We start from the raw sequence: 22,834 nt of genomic DNA on the forward strand, positions 1-22,834 counted from the left end.
CATCAATTGATATAACCATCAACAACACACCCGGATATTTGCCTCTTAGGTGTGTGACATCAATTCCAATCAATTTGCGAAGATAAGACCTAAATACTCTTCTATAATCTCCAAAACCCCAAAAACAGCGTTGGAACTGATTATCCCTATTTCTGTGTAGTGCCACATAGGTTTCAGGATCCCTGACTCTTAACTCACACAGATATAGTGGAAGATCTCTATATGCTTGGTCATAATCTCCAACAACTTTCTTCATCACTTTCTCTCGAGCTATGTATGCTTTTCTGTATGATATGGTCACTCCAAATCTAGCTTTTATATCTGTTATAATCATACTTGGCTTGTATTGTTCATTAGCAAGAAATTGCTCTTCAACAAAAGAAGCTACAAAGGATGAAGAGCATGCTTGATGATCAGCACTTTCCCTAATGGTGCCACATTGGCGTTCCTTTATATATTTCGTAACAATGAACTCTACATCCCCGGGCAACTACTCTCCATTCACACGGTTGATTGAAGCAAACGACTTTTAGTTTATTTTTCCGAGTGTCGACTGGGTTATATCTCATATGTTTAACCATGACATGTTTCACAAGTGCATTCTTGAACTCTTGTCGAGACAGAAAAATCCGTCCAACAAAAAATTCATGCTCATCTGTTGCCTCTTCAACTAGCCTTTGGAGCAATCGAGAATTTAGAATATATGGATCATCAGCTATTGGGAACTCCTCCTCTAAGTCATTGTACTGCTCTGGAGATATTTCATATTGTTCAATCTGCATATCATCAGCTAAGAATTCTTGTACATCTGTATTACATTGCAATTCCTCTCCAATTCGGTTATAATACCCTTCCTTCTCCCTCCAAGTAGGCTCAAAGTAAACATCAAGTGTTGTACAAGGATTCAGAACTTCATCTTCTTGAATACTAGCTTCTTCATTTAGATCAAATGTTAAATTACTGCTTCTATTTCTATTTGTGATACTTCTCCTACATTAGCTCCATGTCCAATGCTAGAATTTGTATCAAGTGTATTCCATATCTCAGAAAGAATTTCTTCAGTTATATGATCGTCCCTGATAAATAAATTTCAAACTAATTTAGTAAATTTGCAACTACATAATCAAGTGTTGTCGTTAATTTGTAATTTTGTTCAATTAAAACCACTAGGAAGGGTTGAGCAAGGAAAAGATCTATATGATGTAAAATCCAACTTTTAACCAAAGATCACGTTGGGCTTGATATCGATGATATCATGCCCCTACTGAAGTAGACACTTGTTGTAAATTAGGACCACCACTGATTAAACCCTAAACCATAAATAAAAAATGGTTAGCCAAACTTAACTATCAACCACAGAAACTAACAAGACTTAAATCGATTAAATATTCTATTACATTATATTACAGGTGTTGTTGAATATTTATTGCCCACACAACCAAAATAAACCATAACAACCATATTTTCCACCACCCTTTGCTACAATACTGTAATTTTTATTTACCATCACTGCCCTAATTTACAGTAATAAATCTATACATACATGTCTAAATCTTTAAATGTATTCTTCTACTAATTTCTCTCTTGCAAGAAGTTGCTGACGCTCTTAACTGCAGTTGTCCTTTGGTCTCCTCTTGAAACTCTTACGTCAATATCTCGAAAACCTAACTGGTCTATTGCACGAGCAGTAATGGCAAGCGCAGGGTTCATATTTCTTTCGTGTTTATAACAACACGCAGAGGGATGGAGGGGGAGAGACAGTGAGATAACATGCATCTGAACCACAAATTATTTTTCAATTCGATTTGTGCCTTGAATGCTTGAAAAATAATGATTGGAAAATGTGATTAACAGATAGCTAGAGGAGTAATTTGGAAATTGAATTTGTTAAACTACGTCCTTTGATAAATATCAACCTACAATGCACCTTTTGATAAATACAATTTCCAAGCAACGTTCTTTGATAAATTACCGTAGTGGCTGAGCTACTAAAAAAATACGTATATTTTGCTTTTTCTTTTATTTTAAAATTTCCATTTTTTATCTTTGTTTGTCAAAGAAAAATAAGAGATTCAGAATTATCTATTGAATTATCTCTTATTTTTAATCCATAGTAGAGGAATTAACAAAATCACTTGGGCACACACTCGCTTTATTAGTGCTCACTAAGGTATAAGGCCATATGGAGATCATAAATAATTAAAAAAAATAAAATAATAAAATAATAAAATGAAAGTCTGATGACAAATATATGTTTAGACTTTACAGCAACTGAGTCCGAATCTCCATCGATGCTTCCTAGCTTTAGCCATTTTCACTGGACTAGTGTTCCACTCTCTTTGTAATCTGCATTCATAGAAGTAGATACTCATGAAAAATCTTTTTAACATAAACCAATATACCTAACAATAAATAGTGTTTCAATTCTGAGAAGCTAAATTAATGTTTATGGTTGAAGCATTGATTGTTAGTTCACGTATACTCGGGCACACAATATACTAGGCTTTTCTATTGATCAGGGACGAGGCAAGAGTTTTCTCTTAGTCCTCTGTGCAAGAGCAGCCATGATCTGTTAAGGCAGTCAAATTTTCCTTGGCGTATTTCAAAAGTTCAGGATTCTATTCTTATGTATTAGTTCACAGAAATAGACAATGATCAACATCGCTCCAAGTGATTATTACAATGTCGGTGGGCTCTAAGTTTAGCTTCAAAATGCAATTTTGGTTAATCCTTAGTTCATCAAGTGCGGGTCGTATGATGCAGGTGCCAGTGACTGAATATTGCATATATCTCCTAGACTTCTATGCATTAGAACAGCCGTAATCTCGAAAGAGTGCAAATGTTCTACGCTCAGGCATCTAGTCTGTGTATCAGCTCAGTTGACAGAAATTGATATCGATTAACAAGCTCTAACTTTAGCTGTCAAAATGTAATTCATTGATCCTTATATGATAATGGGTATCATACGATGCAGGTGCTAATGGCTGAATATTACCTATTGCAAGTCATGAACTTTGTGCAATTACCGAATAATGATCTTATGGAACATACAAAAAAAAGGTTCAAGGATGGAAGTGTTTCTTACACTGGGAAGGCAAAGGAACGAGTACTCGTTGTGCTGCTTTCAGAACGCATAGAAATGCTACCAGAGTATGGAATATGCTCTGAAGATGTTCTTGGACCAGAAATAATCAAGTCTGCACCATAACTGTGAGAGAAGGAACTTCGTGGCGGATCAGCTGTGGCATCAAGAACGGCCAATTGAGGGACAGAAAACTTTCGAACATGTAATGATTCTTGACAAATTGTGTTTGCTTTTTTCTCCTTGACGGCAGCTGTTGGTTCTACCTCGGGCACAATCAGTTCCACCTCGTCAACAGGAACATTAGCCTCAGTTTCTCTGTGGTCATCAAGTGTGGAATCACAAGTAGGACTTGGAACCTTCAAGGATTCTTGAAAGTCTGTGTTGTCTCCTTTCTCCGCCCTGACAGCCATTGCTTCTGCTTCAGACACGGGACGGTTCACCGGAACATCAGGAAGATTTCCCTCAGTTTTACTGTGATTGGTACTTGTGGAATTAAAGGTAAGGTTCGGAACCTGCAATGGCTCTTGCCCATCTCTAATTTCCCCTTTATCCATGGCAACTGCTGCTTCTGCTTTAGACACAATAAGCTCCACCCCGGCATAGGGAATGCTTTCAGTTCCACTGTGGTCAGAACTAGTGGATTCAAAAGTCATTTCAGGGAATGTAGAACATCCCTCTCTCAAAAACTCTGATGTATCAACAGAAGGATACTTGTCGACTCCAGTGTTCTCATTGGACTCGTGGTCAATGGATGAAGTTGTTGTCATGGAGCATGCGTCTTCAGTTTTAGTCTGTCATACACCAATGTATAAGTCACGATTATGTTCTGAACCAACCAACTAGAAAAGGAAATGATAGTTTCAGTGGAAAACAGAATGACTAATAGCAATTCTCCATAACTTGAAGAGTTAAGATTGCTTGTCTGTCTTCTCTAATATCTAGAATTTAACTATCATATAAAAGTACTAAAAGCTTCATATACAAATAACACAATAGCTGATAGGCTACACTTTATAGTTCTTCAGCACCATACTACCTCCAATGTAGAGAAGAAACATAAATAACTGACAAATTTGATTATGGCCATAATATGAGAAAAAAAAAAGCAAAGTAGTCAATAAAGAGAAATAGATTCAATGTCCCTATTCTCTAGTCTCTACTTTGGGAAAGTAGTATAATTTAGTAATACTAAAACAAAACATTATTGAATCTACTTGCTCTGAGCTCCTCTTTGCAAGGTTCAAAAATTAAAAAAAAAATGCGATTTTGTGAAATACAATACCTTCTCGATTTTCTCATGATCAATACAATGTTTGTGATTTCTGCTGAAGTCCAAGGAGATTGCATCCACTTGGCAGTGATCTTTGTCAGAACCTTCTTGCAAGAGCAACTCTTCTAAAGTAATATTTGGAGAAAATTTGTGATTTTTGACCAGGTCAGGTGTCCTTGTTTTTACATCAAATACGATTAATTTAGGAGAGTTTTGATCCTCAGTAGACTTTTCGATTGCTGTTTGTTGCTTCAAATTTTGTATGGAGTTCAGAGGACACACTATGACTTGTCCATTTAGATCACTATTCTTATTTATTGCAGAGATATCTTTGACCTCATTATGCTCAAACAAAACAGTATTACGAGAGACTAAGCCTTCATCAAAGTGACTGTTTCTCACAACAGGGCATACTTCATGGTTGGAAAGAACTTTTGTGTCTGGTTGTTCAAGATATGCAACAGCTTTATCCAAGTATAATTTAGTATCTTCTTCGATTAAACCAGACCTATCTGGAGGAATCTTAAGCATAGCTTCAGAAGTTTCAGATTTAATCTGGTTTCTTCTAGTTGAAGCTTTGTCGTCCATGAACATATCCAGCGAACGATCTACAAATCGGCTCTGTTTTTCTGGAAAAGGTGATGCATGATCTTTTTTTTCTTCACATGTAGCCTTATTTTCTAACTTGAACACAATCAACTGGTTGTCATTTTGTCTCAGGACTTCCATCATAAGTGCATGATCTGCAAAATATGCCAAAACGTTTATCCACCATATGCCATTTGAGTAAAGATCTAAAGTCCGTAGGCAGAAGCAAGGCCGAGTAATAAAGATAAAAAGTACTACATAAATACTTTAAGAATGATTATTGATTACCACATTGAACAAACAAACTGACTTCAGAGATAGTTTACAATCAAGAAGAATATAATACCTTCTTAGTACCATAATAAAGGCTGTCAAAAATAAAAGGTTTCTAAACTTAAATTAAAAGCAAATGAAATCTTAACATAGTTCCTGGATTAAGTACCCATGCCAGATCTTAACGTCTCTCTTAGAGAGAAGTGTTTTTCAAGAAGAAATATTTGTTGATGATATTTAAGGTGTTTGTTAACAGAGGATATCCCTCCATAACTCATTGTTCACGAAATCCGCAAAGAAGAAACAGAAGCGTGTAGCAAAAAATCCAAAGTTGAATGAATGCAAAGAATCAATTCCTTCAAAGAGGTAGGTGTCTTTTATGAAGAAATTTTATTAACAACATTAACATGCTAATTTCTAACAGTATTAAGTCTGTTTATAAAACGGGTTGGTTAACAAAAGAGTCAGTAGTTTTGCAGATGATTCACCATTAACAAAGCCAAAAGAGTCCAGACTCCAAAAACAAAGTTCAAGGAAAAGATATCTTTTTTACACTAAACATCACATAACCAGTCAAATCCATGGTCTCAATAGAAGAAGCTAATTTAATTAATATGATGGAGTTGACTTAAGCAATGACACACTTACTCAGCAACAACGTAAGTAATGACTCACTTACTCAGCAACGACGTAAGCAATGACACAAGACAGTACCAACAAAGATCCTCCCTTATCATCGACTCAGCTCATCCAGCACCTTCCAAGATTCGCTCTTATCCTCACCACCCTAGCTAAAGGCAACCAACTCTAGAAGACAGCTCCTCTCTTCCTCTCCTCTATAAAAACCCCTTAAATCTCTCAATGGTAGACGTTGTAGCACCACTATCGATAAAAGCATGTAAAGTGAGTTCATGACCCTGTATATTAAGAGTGCATTGAACACAGATATCAATAGTAGTTCCAGTATTGCAAATTCTTGGAGTTTGAATAACACAAGGTCAGTGTCTTCAAGGCCCTCTGAGATAATGAGGCTTTTACCTTTATTGGTAAAAGAGTTATGATCTGTGCTAATTCAGTTTCTAGGAGATTAAGTCTTGTTTCTAAGACACCCTAGTTTCTAGAAGGACATTCCTAGTATTGCCACGGACAGTGTGAGTGGGAGGAATGGTGACTTGAAAGATTATGTTTAAACATAAATTACAACATTGTTTTTTACAAAGTCTACAAGTTCCTCGTTGCAAGGACATTATCTGTTCCTTCTTTTAAATTCCACTAATGAGTACAAGTTCGTTGGTCAAAACATAAATCTTTTAAGTTTTGGGGAATGAATTGATGATACATTAAGTCAAAGTTGTTTATAGGATTGAGAGTGTCTTCGAAAGTATCGGTGTCGTCTGGTGTAAAGGGGAGTGAGTCATAAGCTGGTTGCAAAAATGAGTTGATTAAAGTATAAGGAGAGATTTCTTCTAAGTCATTAACAGATTATAGAATATATTGAAGTATCAGATACATCGGATTGTACTACTATTAAGTCTAGGTTTGTACAACCAACTAGTCTAGCTTCTTGGCTATACAAATTTTTCTTGGCTGAAGAAAGATGTCCTGATTCATTACAAGCGAAACAGGTAATGGTATTAGCATTAGTTTTGTTGGGTTTGAACTTTCTAACATGTCTTTCTTTGTTTAAGTATGACTTCTTTTCCTTACTTTTTCTGACATAATAAGTTTTCTTTGGTTTATGTTTTGGTTTAGGCATGATCATGGGTTTTATTCCCTCTCTTTTCATCTATGTTTTTGGTGGTTGGTTGTTCCGTATTGTTGCAGAGTGTAAATTTGACTACAAAACTCATATTGTTAATTTTTAAGTTGTTTTTGTATATGTATATAAGTACATTTTTCCTTATGTGTGGTTAAAATGTGTTGAATACTAATTCCTATGTTATCAAATAGTGCAAGTAGGGGTGTCAAAAATGAATCTGACCCGACCAAAGTCTACCCAAAAAAAATCAGATTAGGGTTGGGGATTTTCGGGTTCGGGTGGGGGGTTTTCGGGTTGAAAGTTTTGGGGTCGGGTTCAGGTTGACTCGAATTTAGGGTTTAGTGGGTTTTTTGGGGTTAGCTTAAATTTTATTTTGAAAATTAGATGCTTTTATTTAATATCAATGTTAGTATGATAATGATGGAGTATTGAGATAAAAGTGAAGAATTATTGGGAAAATAGATTAAAAAAAAAGTTTTGAATTAAGTTATTCAGGTCAGGTTTGGATTGGTCGGATTCGGGTTTAGGAGTTTCAGGTTGTGTTAAGTTCGAGTCGGATTTGGGTTGGGATTTTTTTTTTTAAAAAAAAATCCAACCTGACCTGAACCTGAATTGACACCCCTAAGTGCAGGTATATGCAGATCAATCCATGACTTATAAATTTCTTTTCCCAAGTCTCCAGAAAGTTTACTAAACAATCTTTCTCCTAAGGCTGGATTGCAGTAATTGCTTGATACTGTAGTGAGGGCTAAAAAGTCATTACAAAAGGATTTGATGCAATTCCAATTGAATAATTAAAGTTGTTCTAATTCTCTCATTGCTTCTTTTTGTCATATATCTAGTCTTGTATTGGCATCCTTCGCTGTTAATAGTTGGTGAATGGCATAACAGAAATTAAGTATATTGTTTCCTTGTAAAGCAATTCTTGTAACTTCATTTGGAAAATGAAGTTTAAAATCTTGCCATGCCGCTCTAGCAATGTCTCCCAAATAATTTTCTCCCACTCGTATCATGGCATCTCCTGTTTCTATATCTAGTTCATGTTTCGCTTGATAATCTCGTTTCACAGACTATCTATTGCTCTAAGTGTCATATAACTGTGGATCATATTTAGTTATATTTAACAGGATAAAGTCCTTTCCAAAGAATGTTACTTTCGGGGTCGTCTTTTTCCTATGGTTTGAACTAAAGGATTGTTGTTTGTAAAGGCACTATCCTAGTTCGAGGATGGTGTCCTTGTCCATAATCCATAGTTCTCATTTTACTTTCTAGTAGTCGTACTTGATAGGGTTTTGAAGTAGCAGATGATTCAACTTGATTCATGCAGTTTTTGGCTGAGGTTGGGATACTCATATTAGATGAGGGAAGGCTAGTATTATCATCCTCTTCATTGACCTTAGTAGTCAAGTAGCTTTTAGTATTCTGGGTATTATATTTAAATCGTCATCAAAATATAATATCCAAGTAGCAGGAAACTTTTGGTGTTTATGTTCAAAGGCTTCTAATTCCACTAAATCTTAGTCAGTTAGTGATAAAGCAACCTTAGAAGACATAAAGACTTATTCATCTAAATCTGAAAAAAAAAAACTATGTAGTTCTTCTACTGCGTTTATCATATTATAGGTTTCTGCTAGAGTACTTGCTCGTTTGATTTTATTTCGTTGTACTAATTGCAGGTGCCTTTTTCCAAGTTGCTGAAGAACACTTACAGGTCATCTTCTCATAGAAACATTAAGCTTAAATTGTCATTGTTTGGTATGTCTTCTATTTCGGTAGGAGAAGTAGAAGTAGTTGGTTGATATCCAGAAAATTGTACAATTTGTCATGTCTGTCTTTGTACATAAGGGAAGTGTAGTGGGCTTTAAAGTGAGATCAAGATTTTTCAAAGTAATGCTCCATTCTAATCCTGCTAACATCTCAGAAGTATATTCTCGTGGTTTGAGAAAGTATATTCCTTTTGTGGTTAAGGATTCAATTATATCGGTCATAGTTATTTTAAAATGATTGCGCATATGATTAATAATTTTACCTAAAAAAATAATATCTAATTGAAGACTATCTCCTTGAAATTGGCCTTAATAAATAAGTGATTCCTAAGTTGTTCATATCAACTTCAATAAGTACTATGATAGCTTTTTCAGCATATGAAAAGCTAGTCTCGTGTAAAACTAATAGCACTTTGCCTCCCAATCTAGCTCTAGTAAGTCCTCACAATCCAAAGACAATTAAACCTAAATGGATGTAATTATGTTTTCTAAGGTAAAGAGTTCGTGCTACTTCTTCAAACATTAGATTAAGTTTGACTTCTCCTCCGTCAAGGAGATGAAGGGCTTCTTGTCTATGGCGTCTATATACGGATATAGAAAAGTTAAGTATTCCTTGACTATATAGTCTTTTAGGACTTAAAATATTTAATTGTTCATTGGAGAAAATATTTTAATCTTTCTCAATATCTATTATTTCTTCAGGTGAGAATAGTGTCTAACCAAGAAGTAATATTGGCTTCTGTTGGTCTTACTGTTGGTGAGGAGCCTGTAAATGGTTCAGTTCTCGTGAGACTCATTAGGCCTAGTATAAGTTAAAAACTTAGAAGTAATAGGTGGTGTCTTAGGAACTGTTTTTCCTAAAGAAAGCTGACTCAAGTCTTTGTTTAGCTTAGTTAACGCTTCTTTCCAATCTGTAGATTGTGTATTTCCAAGTATTTGTTTTTCTAGGATGAGTAACTTGCTTTCGATTAAAGATAATCTATAATGAAGTGAAGATAACAACGCTATGATAGTGTTGTTTTGTTGGATATGGATTTGATCTCCTCTTCCAGTTAATTCTATATGACAATAATCGTCCTATATAGTGACTGAAAATTGTTTGGAGTGATCCAAAGCTTCTTCGTAGTATATATTCTCAAATCTAAGTTTGTTCATTTATATTTGATTTCTTCAAGTAGTTTATGAAGAGCATCTAGCTTTTCATAAAGTTGAGTTTTGTTACTTATGATCACTTCCTTGCATTGTAGTAGCAAAGCTCAGATACTGAGCTTTGTCCTATCTCCTTTTTCTTAGGAAGTTTGTCCACTTGTAACATAAGCTATAAGGTTTCCTGAGTAGCTTTTACATAATCCAGATTTCTTAAGACTTCAGCTAAAATATGGTTATTTTGAACCAAAGTTTTGGTATACATTTCAAGCTTGTGGACTAAAGTTTGTTGTTGAATTTCTAAAGTTAGCCCTAAACTGAATTTAAGTGTGCGTTGGATAGTGAGTATGGGCTTTAACCCTGATATAACAGCTATGTTTATTGTAATCAAGAGAAATAATTGTTCTTGGTTATAGGGCTAAGTCTAAATATTCTAACTTTCTCACTTGTGATAAAGTAGAAAGCATACACTTAGTTCCCAAAGTCTTAATAAGCTCTGATACCAAACTTTTTATTGCCAAAACTTTTATCAAGGTGATGGTGATACCAAATTTTCTCACGGCATTGATGTTTTCAAATTTTTAGGTAATCTAAACCGCTTTGAAAGATAATTTTTCTTACTTTCTATGTTTCACCAGTGAGCCTCACCTAGTAGGAAGCAACAAAAACTATGGTTGGCTTCTCAACTCTTACCCCAACTCTTTTTAGGTCTTACGGTCATCAACTTTGTCTACCTTACCTAGCCAACACAGGTTGCAAAAGAGAAACAAACAGTTCCATCCTCTCCCTTAGCTAGTTATTGTGCTACCTATTGGAATACTTAGATAAGAACTGAGAATTTTTGACAAGAAAGTGAAGAACAACAGAACCTTTGAAAGGCCTAAATAATTTTATTAAGCTGCCATAAGAAAAAAACTATGTACAGATTTGTGCATGCAAAAGAGAAAAAAAGAAACACAACCTTTATAAGAAAAGTATTGAATGTACATAGAACTTACAAACTAATACCGGTTACAAGCTTGTAGAGAATCGGGAGGAGAGAGATGTGTGAGAGAAAAGATGGTGGAAGAACTTTGGAGGAACTTGCATTTACCCTAAGAGGTTTAAGGGGTTTTTAAGAGGAGAAGAAGAGAGGAGCTATCTTCTGGAGTTGCCTTTAGTTGAGGTGGCGAGGATGAGAGCGAATCTTGGAAGGTGTTGGATGAGCTAAGTCATCGATGATAAGGGAGCATCTTTGTAAATGAAAGTCTTTTGTCATTACGTACGTTGTTGCTGAGTAAGTGAGTCATTGCTTACGTTGTTGCTAAGTAAATGCATCATTGCTTAAGTCATAACTCCATCATAATAATTAAATTAGCTTGTTCTACTGAGCCTATGGATCTTGGTAAGGTGGAAGTTGATTGTCCTTGAGAGGGAGTTTGACTATGTCTTTGCTTCTCATACCATGATATATTTTTCTTTTGGTAAAAATGACAGAGAGTTGAATGTTGAGTAGAGTATTTAAAAGGAAAAAACTTCGTTCCAATTTCTTTAGGCCAATAAATATTTTCAATAAAAGTTTCTCCAGCCAAAGTGTAGTCTAAAGGGTCCTGATAAAGATCCCAAAGCCAAGAGCTGCCTTGAACTAAAGATCTCCAATGTTTAATTTGTTCTTCAATTGGTTTAGGAGAAGTCCAATCTTTGTCAATAGGTAAAAGATAGTCTTCAAAAGAAAAGAGATGTACATTTACTCCTTGTATGTCTAATTTGATGATATATCTAGTGGGTTCGATTTTGAGGTTCACCCATTCTGAGGGAGAACTATCAAAAGAACATAAGATGAAAGTTTCTTTGTCTTCTAAGATGTATTGTAGAATAATACTTAGTTTATACGGAAAGTATTGTACAAAGTCCAAATCATGACCCAAAGTTGTTGTAGCATACCAAATCCCATCAAAGTGAAGGGTGTAATAAGTCTTCGCCTGTAATTTTTATGTTTCAATTTTTCAAAGAGAATGTTGGCTCTCCTGAAGGAGTAAAGTAATTGGCATCTGCAACTTATATTCTTCCCCATAGACAATGGTAATATCAGGGGTTGGATGTTAATGAAACCAATTCACCAAGTTCTATAAACTGTTTGAAAGTAGAGTATCTCCAAGGGTTTGAATGTAAGTTAGTATATCTTTTGGTAATATAGTTTTCTGTCTTCTTCCGCTTTTAGCTTGCAGGATTTCAAGGGATTGATAATCAATTGACCGTTGTATACTTATAGGGACAAAAAGTAAGTCACTTTGTTATAGTAGAGAGGTAGAAGTGGTCTGACTCTTATTCTCAGTAGTAAGTGTTGCCTTTAAGTATGACTTGTCTATTTGAATCTTGTCATCTATTCTGAGTGAGGGACTGATAAAGAAATTTGGGCCTAAGTAAGTCATAAACTTGTTCAATAGAATAAAACCCCTTATAGGAGGTTTGCTTTCTTCTGGGAGGACGATTTTGACTTCATCCCAAGTAGAGTATAATCCTGCTTGTGTTCCTAAGAAAAGCATTGCAAGTAAACTTTTTCCTGTTTGTGTAATGTTGTTAGGAAATAATTTGAAAGAGCATTAATAATGACAATTTTATAATTAACTATTCAAGGTGAAGTAGGGATGTTCCATATATTGTCTATATGGACAATGTTGTACGCTCTTAAATCAAATTGAAAAGTATCATCTCTTCGTAGGTAGTGTTGAAGTTCTTGATTACCAAACTTCATAGTCTTATTACCACAAGTTTGAACCTTCTTTTGTTTGTCCATTGTTGTGAAATATTGTAAGTGAGTGCAATAATCTAGATAAAGTATCAACTAGAGAATTATTAATTTCTTTAATATGTTCCCAATTTATTTTTAATCCTCTATTGATAATTGTGTTAGTAAATTTGATCCATCATTTTGAACCTAATATTTTCTAGTTCCCTTGGTCTGCTAACTATAGCGAACTATTGCCTCAGTCTATTCTAATTGCAATTTCTACTTTACTACAAATAAATAACATAAAAGTCTACGCAGTATATGACCGCTAAACTTTCATAGTCTAAAGAAGTAAGATGACATTTTTTTTGTACTTTCCGGAGGCATACCTACATAAGGATTCGGAAGTTTTTGGATCAATAATTCTCTAGTTGATACTTTATCTAGATTACTGCGCTCACTTACAATATTTCACGACAATGGACAAACAAAAGAAGGTTCAAATTTATGGTCATAAGACTATAAAGTTTGGTAATCAAGAACTTCAGCACTACCTATGAAGAGAAGACACTTTTCAAGTTGATTTAAGAGCAGTACAACATTGTCTGATAGACAATATATGGAACATCCTTACTTCACCTACTTCACCTGGAATAGCTAATCATAAAATTGTCATTATTAATGCTCTTTCAAGTTATTTCCTAACAATGTTACACAAACAAGAAAAAGTTTTCTTGCTATGCTATCTTCTCATGAACACAAGCAGGATTATAGTCTACTTGGGATGAAGTCAAAGTCGTCCTCCAAGAAGAAAACAAACCCTCCCATGAGGGGTTTTATTCTGTTGAACAAGCTTATGACTTACTTAGGACCAAACTAGGGCTAAATTTCTTTATCAGTCTCACTCAGAACAGATGGCAAGATTCAAGCAGACAAGTCATACTTAAAGGCAACACTTACTACAAATAATAAGACTCAAACCACTTCTACCTCTCTACTACAAGAAAGTGACGTACTTTTTGTCCCTACAAGTATACAACAACCAATGGATTATCAATCTCTTAAAATCCTGCAAGCCAAAAGCGGAAGAAAAGAAGAAACTATATTTTCTGGGCAAAGATTTACCAGAAGATATACTAGCTTACATCCGAACCCTCGGAGATAGTTCTACTTTCAAGCAGTTATAGAACTTGGTGAAGCACTTAATTGATTCCATCAACATCCAACTCCTGGTATTACCATTATGTGGAAGAATATACTTACAAACTCAAATGTCAAAATACTTTTACCCAATGTGCAACTCAAAAACTCTAGACTTAGGTAGCAGATGCCAATTACTTTACTCCTACAGGAGAGCCAACATTCACTTTGAAAAATTTGAACATAAACATGTCATGGAATTAGACAGACAAGGAGTAAATGTACATCTCCTTTCTTTTGAAGAATATCCTTCACATACTGGCAAAGACCGGACATCTCCTAAACCAATTGAAGAACAAATTAAACATTGGAGATCTTCAGTTCAAGGCAATTCTTGGCTTTAGGATCCTTATCAAGACCCTTTAGACCGAAGAAACTTTTACTCAAAAAATTTATTGGCCTAAAGAAATGGGAATGAAGTTTTCCCCTTTTAAATACTCTATTCAACATTCAACCCTTTGTCATTTTTACCAAAAGAAAAATACAGTATGGTACAAGAAGCAAAGACAGTCAAACTCTCTCTCAAGGACAATCAACTTCCACCTTACCAAGATCATGGGCTCAGTAGAAGAAGCAAATTTAATTAATATGATGGAGTTCAAACTTAAGCAATGACGCACTTACTTAGCAACAACGTAAGCAATGACTCACTTACTCGACAACAACGTAAGTAATGACACAAGACAACACCAACAAAGATGCTCCCTTATCATCAATGACTCAGCTCATCCAACACCTTCCAAGATTCGCTCTCATCCTCACCACCTCAGCTAAAGGCAACCGACTCCGGAAGACAACTCCTCTCTTCTTCTCCTCTTAAAAACCCCTTAAACCTCTTAGGGTAAAAGCAAGTTCCTCCAAAGTTCTTCCACCATCTTTTCTCTCACACATCTCTCTTCTCCCGATCTCTACAAGCCTGTAACCGGTAGTAGTTTGTAAGTTCTATGTACATTCAATACTTTTCTTATAAAGGTTGTGTTTCTTTCTTTCTCTTTTGCATGTACAAATCTGTACCTAGTTTTTTTCTTATGGCAACTTAATAAAATTATCTAGGCCTTTCAAAGGCTCTATTTTTCTTCACTTTCTTGTCAATAATCCTAAATCCTTATCTAAGTATACCAATCAATAACTAGCTAAGGGAGATGATGGAACTGTTCGTTTCTCTTTTGCTCTGTAAAACTTGTGTTGGCTAAGAAAGGTAGACAAAGTTGATGACTGTAAGATCTTTTCAAAGCTGAGAGGAGTTGAGAAGCCGACCATAGTTCTTGTTGCTCCCTACTAGGCGAGGCTCCCTGGTGAGACATAGAAAGTAAGGAAAATTATCCTTCAAAAAGGCTTAGATTACCCAAAAATTTGAAAACAACAGCACCGTGAGAAAATTTGGTTTCACCATCACCTTGATAAAAGTTTTGGCAATAAAATGCTTGGTATCAGAGCTTATTACAACTTTGGGAACTAAGTGTATGCTTTCTACTTCATCACAACTGAGAAAGCTAGAATATTTAGTCTTATCCCTACAACCAAGAATAATTATTACTCTTGATCACAATAAACATAGTTGTTATATCAGGGTTAAAGCTTATACTCACTGTCTGCACATAGACAAAGCACACTTAAATTCCATTACCGACTTAGTAATCAATTTAGGACTAACTTTAGAAACTCAACAACAAACTTTAGTCCACAAGCTTGAAACGTTTACCAAAACTTTGGTTCAAAATAACTAGATCTTAGTTGAAGTCTTAAGAAATCTGGATTATCTAAAAGGTACTCAAGAAACCTTACAGCGTACGTTACAAGCGGACAAACTTCTTAAGAAAAAGGATACTGAGTCCATAGCTTTGCTATTACAATCCAAGGAAGTGATCATAAGTAACAAAACTCAACTTCATAAAAAGCTAGATGCTCTTCATAAACTACTTGAAGAAATCAAATATAAATGAACAAAGTTAGATTTGAGAATACACGCTACGAAGAAGCTTTGGACTACTCCAAACAATTCTTAGTCACTAAAGAAGACAGTTATTGTCATATAGAATTAACTAGAAGAGGAGATCAAATTCATATCCAATAAAACAACATTATCTAAGAGTTGTTAAATTCACTTCATTATAGATTATCTTTAATTGAAAACAAGTTACTCATCCTAGAAAAACAAATACTTGGAAATACACAATCTACAAATGGGAAAGAAGCGATAACTAAGCTAAACAAAAACTTGAGTCAACTTTCTTTAGAAAAAACAGTTCCTAAGACACCACTAATTACTTCTAAGTTTTTAACGTATACTAGGACTGATGAGTCTCACGAGAACTTAACCATTTCCTGGCTCCTCACAAATAATAAGACCAACATGTCTACCATTGGAACTCGCCGACGGGAGGAAATAATAGATATTGAGAAAGATTTAAATATGTTCTCCAATGAACACTTAAATACCTTAAATCCTAAAAAACTATATAGTCAAAGAATACTTAACTTTTTTACATCTGTATATAGACACCTCAGACAAGAAGCCCTTCCTCTCCCTGAAGTCAAACTTAATCTAATATCTGAAGAAGCAGCACAAACTCTTTACCTTAGAAAACATAATTACATCCGTTTAGGCTTACTTGTCTTTGGACTGCAAGGACTTACTAGAGCCAGATTGGGAGGCAAAGTGCTATTAGTCTTACACGATACTAGATTTTCAGACACTGAAAAAACTATCATAGTACTTATTGAAGTTGATATGAACAACAACTTAGGAATCACTTATTTATGTCTGAATTTTAATATGACCATTAAGATCTTCAGCCATGTCATGGAACTAAACATTGCTCAAAAAAAAACTTGGATGTCGATAAACAAGCTTTTGAAAATCCCAATATTTAGAAATTCACAAAGATCTACACTTCATATGTGCTAGATTAGCATAGGCCACAAAGGTCGTGAGAGAGAAATTAAAACAATAGAGATTTGTAAATACATACCTCAACATTTCCTGGCTCTTTTATCTCCTCCTGAACTAGAGATCAACTAAGCTAAAACACCTATGCCAATTACTAACCACATTGCTGCGACTTTGGATATCTTAGAAGGGTATATAAAAAAGAAGTCCATTTTGTGGCTGATGGTTCTATCTACATCACAGCTAACCAACTGGGTGGGAACCATGAGGTTCTGTTGATGGTGCTGGTAATGAAGAGAGAGAATAGAATTTGATTAATCCATTGGAAGGTGGAGTGGTCTGGCATCACATTTAAAGTCAACTAACACTGAGAGAGGAAGAATGAGGCAGGTGGATGACAAACAAATACAAACATGATGCATTTAGCAGTTAGACAGCAAACGTGACAGATCTGGACATTGATATCTAATTTCCTTCTACTTTGAGATGGGAATTTGAAACTAGGGTGGGTTAGGGTTTAATTGTCGAAAGGGATGGTTGGCTAGCAGTTAGACAGCAAACGTGACAGATCTGGACATTGATATCTAATTTCCTTCTACGTTGAGATGGGAATTTGAAACTAGGGTGGGTTAGGGTTTAATTGTCGAAAGGGATGGTTGGCTAACACTTTTAAGTGGGAAGAAAAAACAATTTGTTAATCCCAAATCGAAAATTCATCTATGATTTAGATTTCAATTTACCTATCAAATCCAGAAGAGCAAATTCACCTAAAAAAAAAGGAAGCAACTTTGCGAAAACAAAAGGATCATTCCCGAGTTCAACTTCACAGAGGTCTCAATTCGGGCAAGATCTAAACATTCCACGGCACAACAGAAAGAAAATTATGGGTATTAACTCTAAAGGAAAAAAAAAAAGCAAATATCACGAGCAGACAACGAAGAAAACAACAAATCGAACGGGAGAAAAAAAAAAGGAGATGAAGAGCTTTATAGGTTTTGAGTTAAAAGATTAAACTTCGCGCGCATCTACTCACTCTCAACCAAATCACACTCGAAAAATAAAACGAACGAAAAGAAAGGGAAAAAAAACGCCTCCCGGAACACGATAACCAAGTCAAAACATACATTTCGTACCTTATTTTGCTCTCCGCCGAATCGAGATCGTCGAGAGGATAGCTCCAATCGAAGTGGAGAAGCCTGTCGCCGATCGTAAAGAAATAGAGTGAGAATTCTTGGGCAAAAGTAAAGAATCCGGGCACGTCCAACGGAAGTTTTTCCAGCTTTTTTTTTTCGATTTCCACTGCGTGCAGTTAAAAATCTCACTCCGGTTATAAAGTTCACTTTTCCCCTTAATAAACCTCTCCAACAATTTGTTTTTTTTTTATAACTCCGCTATCAATTCATTAATTCCATTTACTATATATAATATTAAATAATATTTTAATTTAATATTTATAATTATATTAGTATTTTAAATTTTATACATTTATTTATGTAAAAATAATAATTCAATAAAAATTTACAAAAAAATTATTGATAACATAATAAAAAGAAAGGGCACGGTATTAAGAGTTCCAATGACATATTACAAAATATGACATAAAAATAAAACATCATATAAGTACTTTAAAATTAATAAATTAATATTTATTCATCACAGTCATAGCGTATCCATATGTGTTTCACTAACTTAACTTGAAGTTGATGATATATTTGATTATCACATAATTCACAAGTTTTTCTTATATACTCTCAGAATTTTTCTTTTGAGCCTTGATTTATTTGTACAGGAGGATTATTACTATCTTCATCTAACCAAGTACTTAGTGTATCTCCTCATCCTCAACTTGTTTGATCGAAAGCGCTAGGGGGGATGAATAGCGCTCGTGGCTATTTTATCAATTTAAAACACAGAGTAGAAACGCAGCGGAAAGTAAATGCAAACACAGAAGACACAGTCAATTTACTTCGTTCGGAGTCTAGCTTGACTTCTACTCGAAGGCCCGCAATCCTTAATCGCTTTACGTGGGTAACAACTATAAATCCGGAATTATTACAAGCTAGAAGCAATTACAGTTAAGTACAAATAAGAAAGTTATACCAACGAACAAGAAAATAGAAGAGCTTTGGAGTTTCAGTTCGTTGTAGCAGCAGGGCGTTGTTGAAGCGTACGGAGCACACAAAAGCACAGAACTTCTGTTCGGAAATCGATGATCTGAGCTGCACCTCGAGGCCTCCTTTTATAGCTCTGCAAAGTCTGATCCAGATCCCCAAGCTTCCGGATCAAGTTTGACTCGACGCGGATCGGTCGATCGATCCCAATGTTCGGTCGACCGATCAGGCGATCTTCTCCCACCCGATCCGCCCGATCCTCTTGCTCCGCTCGTCAAACTCTATCTGAGGTTCGGTCGACCGATCCCAGGGTCCGGTCGACCGATCAGTCTCCTCTGACTCGCACACCTCGACTTGATCCAGTCGACACCTATCCCAGGTTCAGTCGACCGATCCCAAGGTCCAGTCGACCGATCCCTGGTCGAGCTCGGTCCAACTTTTGGAGACCTGATCTATTATCTTGGAGGTTCGGTCGACCGAATCTAAGGTTCGGTCGACCGATCCCGGTCAGTTCTAACTCTGCACAAAAAGATTAGTTTCCTGCAAAACAGAGTTAGAACACAAAAGATAATATATAGAAATTAATTTGACAGTCATCGAACTGTCCGGGTCTAACTTCAGGTTTCCGCCCAGAAACCCTAGGTCGACCCGTTGCCTACTGTTCCCTCTACGGGGAACGCGTCCTCACCTACTCCACTCAGGAGATTTACCTGATGTCAGTCTGGTCCTCCAGACCGACTGGACTTTCCGCCTAGGGTTACCACTCCCTAGGACCTAGGGTTACCACCCCCTAGGATTTTTCTCCACCTAGGGTTACCACCCCCTAGGACCTAAGGTTGCCGTCCCTTAGGGTTTTCCTCCACCTAGGGTTACCTCCCCCTAGGACCTAGGGTTACCACCCCCTAGGTTTTTCACCTGCCTAGCCGCAGCTAGGACTTTTGCCTAAGTATCACTTAGGACTTTCCTGCAAGCTCCATGAACCTTGTTAGATCACCACACATCTTAACTTTGAATCCTTTGCCATTATCAAAATTCAGGTTCGATCGTCGGATGCTTCCCGCACCAACAATCTCCCCCTTTTTTATTATGGCAACCGAAATTCAAAGTTAAATAAAATAAGTGCATAAGATACTTAAAAAAGTGTAAGGGAGCAAGCTTAAGTATATAAAATCAAATACAAGCATAACTTAAACTAACACTTAAGCTCCCCCTTAATACAGGGCTTCCTTTTTGAATTTTCACTTTAAAATTTTTACTTTTTACTTGTGAATTTCCTACTCTCCCCCTTTGCCATTTATCAAAAAATAAGTCATTTGAAAGCAAGTTATAAGTTTTTAGAAAAAAAACTGATTTAGGCTTTGAAAAACGGGATAGATGCTAAGTTGACTCCTAAAATTTTGAAATAAAAATTTTGCAAAACTATAATTTTTAACACTTTTAGCGAAGTGAAGAATTAATTTGAAGGGTAACTTAGGAAAATATCTTAGCAAGAATTTATAAAGTCAGGTTTCAAGGTTGGCTAAGTTTGAAAAAAATTTGAAAGTTTCTGTATGAATCACTTAGCTAGGCCTTTTGCAAACATTAACTTTTGAAAATACAGCCTAGCTTAAATTTGAGTAATACTTATTTTTGAAAAATTAGGAGTAAGAAGTTGTTTAAATTTTAGGATGAAGAGAGAGAGAGTAGCTAAAAAATTTAATTTAGGTTATATTTTTTTTTTGTCCCTAAGTCCAAGCATGAGTCCAGTTAAATAGCAATCAATTGGTTTTGATCGGGTATCAAAGCCCTAAAGTACAAGCATGCTTAATATTCTCATTTCCTTCACCAACTGTCTAACCTTTACCTACTTGTTGATTGCCTAGAGGGCAGCAGCTTTCGCTTGGTTAGTCAAGTTAAGTCATTTAGTCCAGTTAGATTTGACTAAGGCTGGAAGACTTGATTTGATTACTGTTAATAAGGTATTTAACGCCCAGATTCATATTGATGCACAGTAATAAGCATTCTTGAGTCCAGGCTGTACCCTATGTATCTCACACCATTCTATGTTTTTCAAGCACAAGGAAGGTATACCTAGGTGTTTGTGAGATGCTCTGGCTTAAATCTAGGGGAATAGGATTTCTAGGGTAGAGCCTAAGCTAATTCTATATTTTGAAAATCTAGTAAAATTAGAATTTTAAAAACAATATTTTCCTAGAATTTTTTAAAACCTTATTTTGAAAACAAGTAGAACAGATTTGAAACTCAATACCTACTCTACCCAACACATTCCTATTTGTCTTCTAAGTGAGCTGAACTCAAGTTCAGGTAAGGGCTTTGTGAAGATGTCAGCTAGGTTTGATTTTGACTCAACATAGTTGAGTTCAATATCACCCTTAGCTACGTGATCCCTTACAAAATGGTGCTTTACTTTTATATGTTTAGTCCTTGAGTGATGAATTGGATTTTTTTGTTAAATTTATTGAGCTTATATTATCAATTGAGATTTTTGTTTTATGATACTCCAGTTGATAGTCTTTAAGGGTATGCATCATCCATAGCAACTGAGATGTGCATTCACCTAAGGCTATATATTCAGCTTCAGTGGTAGATAAAGCAACACAGTGTTGCTTTCTACTTGACCAACTTACTAGGCATTGTCCTAGAAATTGACAGCTACCACTTGTGCTTTTTCTATCTAGCTTGCATCCGGCATAGTCTGAGTCAGAGTAGCCGGTTAGGTCAAGGGTGCCAAATCTAGGGTACCATAGTCCTACATTTAGGGTTCCCTTAACATACCTAAGGATTCTTTTGACAAGGGTTAAGTGAGACTCTTTTGCACAAGATTGGTATCGTGTACACATACCTACTGCGAAAATAATGTCTGGTCGACTCGCAGTTAGGTACAGTAGACTTCCTATCACACTTCAATAGTATTTCAAAATCTACTGATTTACCTTCTAAGTCTGAGTCAATTTTAGCATTTATAGCCATTGGTGTATTAATTATTTTTGAGTTCTCCATGCCAAATTTTCTAATTAATTCCTTAGCATATTTAGTTTGATAAATATAAATTCCATCTTTAGTTTGCTTAAACTGTAAACCTAAGAAGAAATTAAGTTCTCCTACCAAACTCATTTCGAATTCATTTTCCATTAGTTTGGTGAATTCTTTTAGAAATTTAGAATTTGTGGAACCGAAAATAATATCGTCAACGTAAATTTGGGCTATAAAAATGTCATTTTCTAAGGTTTTTACGAAAAGGGTTGGGTCTATTTGACCTTGGTTTAAATCCTTTTGATATTAAGTAATTTGACAGACGTTCATACCAAGCCCTAGGTGCTTGTTTTAGTTCGTATAGGGCATTTTTTAATCTAAAGACATAATTTAGTTGTTCTAAGTCCTCAAATCCTGGGGGTTAACCTACATATACTTCTTCTTTAATAAATCCGTTTAAAAATGCGGATTTTACATCCATTTGAAATAGCTTGAATCCTTTATGTGCTGCATAGGCCAGCAACATCCTAATGGATTCAAGTCTTGCTACAGGAGCATAGGTCTCATCATAGTCTAACTCTTCTACTTGACTGAATCCTTTAGCTACTAACCTAGCTTTGTTTCTAACTATTTCACCTTGATTATTTAATTTGTTTCTAAAAACCCATTTGGTGTCAATTACTGATTTATTAATGGGGTTTGGCACTAATTCCCAGACCTGATTTCTTTCAAATTGGGCCAATTCTTCTTGCATTGCTAGAGTCCAATCTGGGTTTGGTAGGGCTTCTTCTATGGTTTTGGGTTCGATTTTTGAAATCAGGGCTATTTGACTCTGGTTTCTATAGGATGACCTAGTTCTAACTCCTAAAGTTGGGTCACCCAAAATTTGGTTAGATGGGTGATTTGAGCTTGTTCTTGTTGGTCGTATACCATTTGAGTTGGTGATTTGTTCTTCAGATTCAATAGGTTCAAGTTGAATTTCATCATCTTCTATGTTTATTGGGTTAGCATTTTCTGTATTTTCATTTTCATTTATTGTGTTGGGTAATTTATTTTCTTCATC

The 22,834-nt window shown here is 35.5% G+C and overlaps 1 protein-coding gene across 2 annotated transcripts; it reads right to left on the bottom strand.

The window, feature by feature from the left end:
- Nucleotides 1-2,100: 2,100 nt before the first annotated feature.
- Nucleotides 2,101-18,006, bottom strand: LOC122032802. 2 transcript variants are annotated; one of them, XM_042592123.1, is made up of 4 exons: nt 16,770-17,290; nt 4,368-5,098; nt 3,086-3,876; nt 2,101-2,346 (listed from the first exon to the last, which is right to left on the bottom strand). In XM_042592123.1, exons 2-4 carry the CDS (start codon nt 5,085-5,087, stop codon nt 2,256-2,258), a joined length of 1,602 nt encoding a protein of 533 aa, XP_042448057.1. In that variant the 5' UTR covers nt 5,088-5,098; nt 16,770-17,290; the 3' UTR covers nt 2,101-2,255. The 2 variants fall into 2 exon arrangements, with proteins under 2 accessions (XP_042448057.1, XP_042448051.1); XM_042592117.1 differs by lacking the exon at nt 16,770-17,290 and adding an exon at nt 17,821-18,006 and having other exon boundaries at nt 2,103-2,346.
- Nucleotides 18,007-22,834: the final 4,828 nt, after the last annotated feature.

Source organism: Zingiber officinale, chromosome 1A (assembly GCF_018446385.1).
Source record: "Zingiber officinale cultivar Zhangliang chromosome 1A, Zo_v1.1, whole genome shotgun sequence".
Lineage (NCBI taxonomy): Eukaryota > Viridiplantae > Streptophyta > Magnoliopsida > Zingiberales > Zingiberaceae > Zingiber > Zingiber officinale.